Raw genomic sequence first — 8,594 nt, 5'->3', positions numbered from 1 at the left:
CGCGCGCCGCCAGCACCAGCCGCCCCGGCCCGCGCCCCTGTCATGTGACCTTACAGCCCGCCACGCCACGCCCCCACCCCCCCCCCCCGCCGCACGTGACCGCCCCCCTTTTCCGCCTTCCCGCCGCCGCCGCCGCCTCCCGCCCCGTGGCGCCCGCCGGAGGGGGCGGGGCGGGGGCGGCGCATGCGCGGCGCGGCGGGAGGGCGCCGCCTGGCGGCCGGGCGGCGGCAGCGCGGGGTGGGGGGTGGTCCCTGACAGGAAATAACGGCCGCGGTCCCACGGCGCTTCGCAACTGTGTGTGCTTATGAGGGAAAGACGAGCAAGGGTTTTAGGGGTTTGTACGTGATGAGCTGAGTTTTGTAAAAAGTGCAGGCCACTCCCACCGCACAAAGGTGTTTAATTTATTACCCCTGGAGCACGAAAACATCCGCAAAGGTCAGGCAGGGCCCCCAAAACCTGTTTTCCCCTGATGGGGGTGGCTGCCCCACCCACAAAAAGCGAGTTCAGACCCATCAAAGATTTTTTTTTTTTTTTTTCAACTGAGTGAAAGCAATAAAGGTCTTAAGGCAGAGTTTTTATTGATTTGGAGTTGGTTCAGAGCCACTTCGTGGCCACGGCGTCGGGTCAGGCACCGGGGAAGGGGCGCAGGGGGCGAGGGAGGCCGCCGCCATCACGGGGAAGCCGACGTCTCCAGCCCTACAGAAGCAAATCCTCCTCCGTTAGCTTTTGCTTCAGCTCGTTGTCTCGCAGGCCCGCTGGGAAGACGGGAAGCTTCGCCTCGGGGAAGCCACTGCCATCACCGAGCCCTGACCCGGAGCCTGGCTCCGCTTCCACTGCAGCATCAGAGCCAGAGCCGGACTCCTCATCCGAGAGCGGGAATATGTCACCCAGCTCCTGGTATCTCTTCATCCTGAAACGCAGAGTAGCAGCTAGTTTAGTCCACATTTACTATTTTGTTTCTCTCTTAAGTGAATACTTCGAAGCCTCACGTTCCCATGGGTGAGTCACGCTGTGACAGGACTGTCAAGACGGGAATACCAGACATTTTTGGGTGCTAGCATTAATGACAAATGGGTGGCAAATGGACTTACAGGAACGGGTCTGCCATGGGAGGAAGGATCCTGTTGGCTCCGCCGGTGGGCATGGAAAACAAGGGCCCCCTCTCTTCAATGCAGTTAGCGGACCAGGAGTCAGGTTGGCATCTCACTCTCAAGTACCTTGCCTTCTGCATCGGAGCACCTGAAGGAATCAGCTGTGCATTATTCACTGGCACCCGGACGCTATGCACCAGGACCTATTAACTTTATGAGCAGCTAGTAAAGCTTAAAGGAGGGGAAGAAAGTCATTTTTCTGGCCCTGATTGCTCAACTGCTGAAACCTGGATTAACCCTGAAGACTTTTTTTTTAAATGGCTACTGATATCCTAAGTGACATCCTTGCTATCAGAGACATCACGTGCATCTCGCACACGGCACCGGGAAGTCCACGGGAATTAGAAATGGAAACCCCGTGGGAAACCACTGCCTCGCACCGATCTCACAGCAGGGCTCATCCCCAGCTCGGGGCTCAACCACCTGCAGCTCTCCCCGAAGCTGGCGGAGGTATCTCAAAATCTCCTGGGGACAAGCCACCCCGGCGCAGAGCTGGCTCCTGCGCCCTCCCTTTCTCTTTTGGCTCCAGTGGGGGTCAGAGCTGACTCCGCTTTGGCTTTGCGTGCCTCAGCTCAGCCCCTTTGAGTTCAATGGGATGAGTTTGGGTGAGGAGGTCGGAAACTCAAGGCGTGCCAAGAGCCGCCTGCCGCGGGAGCAGATTTGGGGATTATGTAGGCTCTCAGAGCACATCGCCAGAGGAGAGACATCTCCTAGACACAGCTCGGGGTTACGTAAACCCACGGTTTCGGTTTTGGTGCCCCCCAGGTGCCTGATCGTCACTGTCACTGAAAAGGGAGTCTTCAAAAAATACCGAAAGGAAAAAATAACGATCGCACAGTAAAGATAAAACCAGCAGAATTTTGTCCTTCCTCTTGGTCTCATGTAATTAATTTGTTCTGAAGCCTCCTGGCGCATTCTTCCCCTGTTGGCACTTTATCTATTTTTTCTCAGTTTCTTGGGAGTATCTTTCTGTAATTACACTTCTCTATTGCCCTATATATCTCCATAATGTACTAGATGACTTTCAGCTACCTCCTACACTCTTCTGTAAGAGAAGAAAGATCTCATGGGTATCATTTCCTGCTTCTTTCACAGCATATTCCTTTTTCATACTTAGTTTCTTCTCTTAGCATATTATTAAGAAGGTTTTTAATTATAACAGTGGCAACAAAATAAACAACTGCAGCTGAATATTTTGCAAATAAACAACATACAAAAAGCAGGCCACAATCTCTCAAAGATCAGCCTCTGAGTGGTAGATACATAATGAAAGCCTATCACTACCACAGCCTTGGTTTGGGGACAAATTACACCCTACGTGCTTGAAAAGTGCTTCTCTCTGACAAGAAACAAATCCACAGGGTAGCTGTCATCATGAATCAATATTTCCTCTTAGTTGTTTTAGTGCTGCGTGTTGCAATTTCTCTGTACCAAATAAACCGTTTAATTTCCTCATACTTACAACTAGTTTCCTTTCCTGCCCCCCCAAGAAAGTAGACCGTAGTAGTTATGACATGGGAACTGTTACATACTTTGTCTGTAACTACATAACGAATAACAGTAAGTAACCAGACCACTATGAAAGGGACGGTTAAAAAAAAAAAAAATTGAAATATATGGATTGAAAAGATACACACACAGAGCAACAATAATAATTATGAAGTCTTTCTATCATAGGGGCTGGGAAAAGGACACAGAAATGCTCCAGTAGCAAAAAGCACCTTTTCTTACCATTCCCCCTCCAGAAAACGAGATATTAGCAAAACCGGGTTTCTGAGTAGATCTCAGTACCCCTAGAAGAAGGTCACTTTGAAAACTTTGGAGGCTGCCTACTTGGCCCACACTGCATAGCCCAGAAAGAGGATTACCAAGAGAACAACCGCCCCGTTTTACCTTGCGCTGTGTATCCCACAAAGAGGATTAAACAAATAGCCAGGAAAATCCTCCCATTACATCTGATAAGGAGCTGCATTTTGGCCAGCATCCCCTCGTCCGCCACCAGACTTCACCACGGCTTCACACTTCAGAAATATGACGGGGCGAGGAGATCGACTTTTAGAAAAGGTTTTCAAAACCTCAAACCCAACCCATAACCTGCGTCACTGCTTCCTGATTGACGGGAGTGAGACATACACAGACGTACAGTGCTCTAGCCTCCCAGCCTTCATCATTCCACAAAAAAAAAAAATAAAATCCCCACTGCCTTCATCTCCAGTTCTGCCCGAGGAGAAAAGCAAACCTGGGACCGACCAACCCGACCGAAGGAGCGTGCAGCTGGCAGCTTGCGGTCCAGGCATGCATCCGGCCCAGCGCCTGCCGGTGCTCAGCGGGCTCCAGGGCGTTTGCTGTTTCATCTGGAGAGAAAAAGCAACACTTTGTGTCCCCTGATTTTCAGCCAACTGCATTTTGGCATTGGCACCGGCAGCAATTTTCCCTGCTTCAAGCCCACGTCAGTCCATCGCGAAGGTTAGGAGCTGCCTGTCTGTGGTCAGTGCAAGTTTCACCAACTGGGAAATAATCTTTTTCCGCAAAAGTGAATTACCTCAAGAATCTCATGCCTTTCTTTTTTGGAAAGCGGGATCTTAGACATTCACAGTATAAGTGAAAAAATTATTAATTTAGAGAGTAGAGGCTGGTAGAAATGTGCCGGCTCCTTTCTGAAAGGGCACAGCAGATTTGCTTGGCCCCGACAGCTGATCCATGGCAGCCGGGTCATCACCGTGCAGCGTGAGCATCCCAGGGAGCGTGGTAAAGGATTTGGACAGCATGTGGCTCCGCAAGGAGCCCGGCTGGGAAAACCATGAAAGCTTTCGATTAGATACATGGAAGCTGCTTTTCTGCTAGCTCATGCCTTTTGCTTGCCTTTTAGTTGGGATTAAACCAGGACTGAGTTCACTTAGGAATGAATTACACACAGTGAGATTATCTAAGCGGTGGGGATTTTTCTTAGTCATACCATTAGCTGCTGGATTAACTGGGGCACCAACATGTGGGCCTAACGTGCTGTCAGCACCTCCGACAGTGCTGCAGCTGATAGTGTAAGTTGTCTGAGGTAAATCTATTTTCACACAGTGGAAAGTCCACGGGAGCTCCCGGTGGGGATCTGAGCTGAGTGGTGATTTTCCCCGGGGCACGGCCCTCCACCAAAACCCCATGAGTGGTGGACGAGACCCCTCCGGCGGCTCCCCTCTCCGGGCTGGGATTTACCACTGGACCAAGGGGTTGAGCTGCGCATTCGGCATCGATGCGATTTATTAGGAACCATTGCACACAGTGGGGGGTTCTGGCATGGGAAAAATAGGAGACTCAAACCAAGCAGGCATGGAAGGACTCATGTGCAGCCGTCATTCCGACCAGCCTCTTTGCTACTTTGTATTTTTAGCATCAACTCTTTTTTCTTTTTTTTTTTAAGGTGGTGCTCCGCATCAATAGGAAGCTGGGCGAACGTGTGTGAGGCGGCGATCAGCCTCCACCCGCTGAAGGCTGCGGAAGTGGTTGCTGCAGAAACACCTCTCATTTTCCGCTGGTCACGGGCACACGCCGACCCCTTCCACACCACTCCAGCGTGAGCAAACAACTCCCCACACGGTGGGGGAAAGCACCCCTCCGCCGGCTATTTCTGCCCTTCGCACCAGCCCAGGGCTTTTTCCACCCCGGCAATGGAAGCCCTGTGGGATGTGGCCGGAGCGGTGCCCACCAGCGGGCACGGTCATGGGGGGCCAGGCATCCTGCCGGAGCAGGGGGAGTCACAGGGGGTAGGTGGGAGCTGCAAAACCCCCGTATCTGGAGAGGGATCTTGCAGAGCTGAGTTATCTGTTTCGTACCATCAGCCGATGGGGGAACTTGTAGTGCTGGCAGTTTTGCCACACGGTTTTGTTATTTTCTTGTGTGTCAGCAGCGTGCCTCAGGAAATGAGATTGCTTTATAATTGGTAACCATGGGAAGACCGAAGCAAATTTTCCACTCTCCCATCTCACGTACACCTGCATAATGGGGGCCAGAAACCCACGGGGAGCCTGTGCCCATCTCCTCCTCTCCTGCTGCACTCTGCCAGTGCCCGCACCCTGCCATGCTTTGCAAGGAAAAAGCTTTCCACCTTCCTACAAATGTGGAAGTGACACTGGAGACCTGGATCTGAAGCAGTCTGGGATGTGCAAGTCTTAAGAGTAAAGCCTGCCCTTTTGTGGAATGTTGTGGGATGCCCAAGGAATGCCGTGCAATTATTTCCCTCTCTGTAAGCCACTCAGTGCATAAAATGCATATAATCAGCACACATTAAAAAAACTCGTCTTGAGCTAGAGGCCACAGGTTGCAGAAAGTTAATACACTTTTTCTCTTTTTTAACCAGAAAACAGCATACAAGCTATACTACATTGGAACGCTAACCTTGAAACGTGCCATTGCATGACTATCAGAGTTTAAGAGAAAGAGGGGGGTTTTTTAAGTAAAATATTTTAAATCGCAGAGGAGAGGACGGTCACCATACCTAGGTCAGCTACCTCAAGATTTACCTCCCATAAACTGCAAGGAAAGTTTGCAGGATAATAGTCCTCTTGCATAGATCCTCTGTGTATAGATTGGAAGATTATATGCCCCAACAGAATAAGCCTATAAAAAAGAAGAAAATAAATGAGGAGCAGGTATTTGAGAACACAGCTCGCTCCTGGAGCGTTTCTTACAACCACTGAAGCGCTGCCATTATTTTCAAATCACATGCAAAGCAGATTAAGAGCTCTGCATTTTTCTAAGGCATTAATTTGGGCAGCGGGGGACTGGCAGAGGGAGGGGGCTGCCTCAGCACTGTGCACCCAGCTCCTTGACCAGACACCCGGGACTCTTCGTTCTGTGCCCCTAAGTTATAACAAAGACTTCAAAATCTAGAGCGATGAACTGCTCCTTAGTCGTAACTCTTGGGGCTGGTTTAGCTCCCAACTGGCTTCAGGACTAACGAGTAATTTAGTAACATCGCTAAATGGGGACCGCACCGCAGGCGTGCTTGCTATGAGGACATCCATCCTGCTGTTGAGGGCAGGGGATGTAGGGCAAAAAAAAAATTCCCAGCGGGCCCATTTCAGTAACCCACAGGGGCATCATGGAGGCGTTTCGCCAATTCCTCGGGCCGCTCTCTCTGCTGTTTTTCCTCGCCTGGCAGCGCAGGTTTGCTTTGCAGCCTGTATTCCCAACAAGCAGCCAGCCAGCGGATGGGCTCCCATAGGCGCGCGGGCACCCATGGTCCCGGCATTCATCAGCGAGGCACGCAGGCGAGGTGATAACCATCCAGATGGGGAGGGGTCCCGATAAAGAAGTTTCTCATTCAGAACTGCTCGGAAATCAGATAAGCCCTAACTGCTGCAGGGTCACTCTGCTCTCAGGGGTCAGGTTTTCCCTTGCCCAGGCGGCAGGAGCTCGGTCCTGGCTTCGGGGGGATCCATGCTGACCCCTGTACCCCTCGAACGCTCCTCCCCAGCAGAGCAGCAAAGCCGGAGCAGCAGGGAGTCCTGAAGTGCGGGGCCCTGCCTGCGATGCGCAGCTCTTTAATCGCTCCACTGGGAAAGTGGAAATACGGATTTTGTACAGGTCGCTGCTCTGGGGAGCAGCCAGTACAGAAAAAGCTTCATCTGTTACGAGCAGAGCTGGAAAAGGGGGTAAAGAGAGAATGATGGCAACAGAAAAAAAATAGAGGCTGAGCAAAGGCAAGGGTGTCTGAATGGCAGCTGGGTTGAGCATGAGGAGCATTTTTTTTGCCCATCTCATCTTTTGGGAAGGCAGAAGGTTTCTTCCCCAACAGTTTCTTCCGCGACACTCACTGCTGAGGTGGGACGAGATCCATCAGACCTGGACATCCAACGGGCCCTGAGCACATTGATCCAGCTCAGAGAGTACCCACAAGCTGCCCTGTTAAATGCCCCCAAATAACCCTGAACCCCCTCAGCAGCGAGCTCCCTTCCAGGCGGGCAGCCCAGCTAGACTTAAGGATGCTTTTTGCCACCAGCTCATGTTCAACCAACCAGCCTTTGGGGACTGAAAGCAAAAATATATCCTGCCTCAAAACAGCGAAGAGCTGGCAACCCCCAGAGGGAGGTGTGAGTCGACCTGGGGGGATTTCTAAATCCAGCCCTGAGCAAAGATGAATTCTTAACCTGGGTCGCGTCTGAGCTCAGCGCCTGGCCCCTGTGTTTGCCCGTGTACCCGGAGCATCACAGCGCACGCAGCAGACTGCCCTGCTGTAAATGCCACGTGGCATCCCTCGGCCTCTCGTGCTGCCGCCTCTTGCCTCCCAGGGCAGTATCAGGACCTGGCCCACAAAGATAAGATCCAGATCTTGCAAGAAATCATTAACGTTCACATGTATCACATAGAAATCAGACATTCGCTGCCATCTAGCTCGCACAGAAGAGCAGCTCCTTGTTTTTTCCCATGATGAAGGTCAACAAGCGCACAGGGAGAGATCTTTGCTGGAAAGCCACAGCTGCATCAAGATCGAATGCAGCCTCCAACTGACCAGAAGCTGCCAGCAGCCTTTCCCCATGAGTGAGCTCCCCTTGGCCAAAAACGTTAACCGAGCAACGGGCCTGTCCTTCAGGAGATAAAAAGCAGCTTTCCTTCATGCTGGGAGATGCGATGCTTTCTGCTTCCACACGCTGAAGCCCAGCACAGCAGGAGGTTTTGGCTGGCAAATTCAGGACTATGGTTTAAAAGCAACAACTCGTTAAGACACGACACAGCAGCCGAGCTCCTGTTTCTGATTAGGGAGGCAATTTCAGTAGCTGTCCTTCCTTCTTTGAGACCTCATCCCAGAGCAGCAGCAGCTCCGCAGTGGAAGCACCCAGTGGAGTGCCCACCACCTGCACAGTGGAGCGAGGGGGAAGGGATTCCCCTTCAGGCAGCTGCTCGTTGGGAAAACAGCCCTAAAAACACAAAGAATTAACTAGGGAGAGAAGGACCACAGCACAAAGATGTTTTGAAAGCAAAGCCTGGTGCCCTGTTCCTCCGCTGCTTCTCTGGGAGTGTCTTTTCAGTGCAAACCAGTTGGTGTTGCCACATACATTGAGGTGCTGGAGCGTGTCCAGAGAAGGGCAAGGAAGCTGGGGAAGGGTCTGGAGCACAGGGCTGATGGGGAGCGGCTGAGGGAACTGGGGGTGTTCAGCCTGGAGAAGAGGAGGCCGAGGGGAGACCTGATCACTCTCTACAGCTACCTGAAAGGAGGGTGTAGTGAGGGGGGTGTTGGTCTCCCAGGCAGTTAGCAATAGGATGAGAGGAAATAGCCTCAAGCTGCATCAGGGGAGGTTTAGATTGGATATTAGGAGAAATTTCTTTACTGAAAGAGTGGTCAAGCACTGGAACAGGCTGCCCAGAGAGGTGGGGGAGTCCCCATCCCTGGAAGTGTTCAAAAAACGGGCAGAGGTGGCACTTTGGGACATGGTTTAGTGGGCATGGGGATGT

The 8,594-nt window shown here is 51.8% G+C and overlaps 1 protein-coding gene across 1 annotated transcript; it reads right to left on the bottom strand.

Moving 5' to 3' along the window:
- Window positions 1-533: 533 nt before the first annotated feature.
- SRGN (serglycin) lies at window positions 534-3,291 on the bottom strand. The gene is made up of 3 exons (XM_009492819.2): window positions 3,045-3,291; window positions 1,092-1,239; window positions 534-910 (listed from the first exon to the last, which is right to left on the bottom strand). The coding sequence occupies exons 1-3, from the start codon at window positions 3,133-3,135 to the stop codon at window positions 697-699; spliced, it is 453 nt and encodes a 150-aa protein (XP_009491094.2). The 5' UTR covers window positions 3,136-3,291; the 3' UTR covers window positions 534-696.
- Between the last annotated feature and the right edge of the window lie 5,303 nt (window positions 3,292-8,594).

Source organism: Pelecanus crispus, chromosome 10 (assembly GCF_030463565.1).
Source record: "Pelecanus crispus isolate bPelCri1 chromosome 10, bPelCri1.pri, whole genome shotgun sequence".
Classification (NCBI taxonomy): domain Eukaryota; kingdom Metazoa; phylum Chordata; class Aves; order Pelecaniformes; family Pelecanidae; genus Pelecanus; species Pelecanus crispus.
This window is presented reverse-complemented; position numbering and strand designations above follow the sequence as displayed.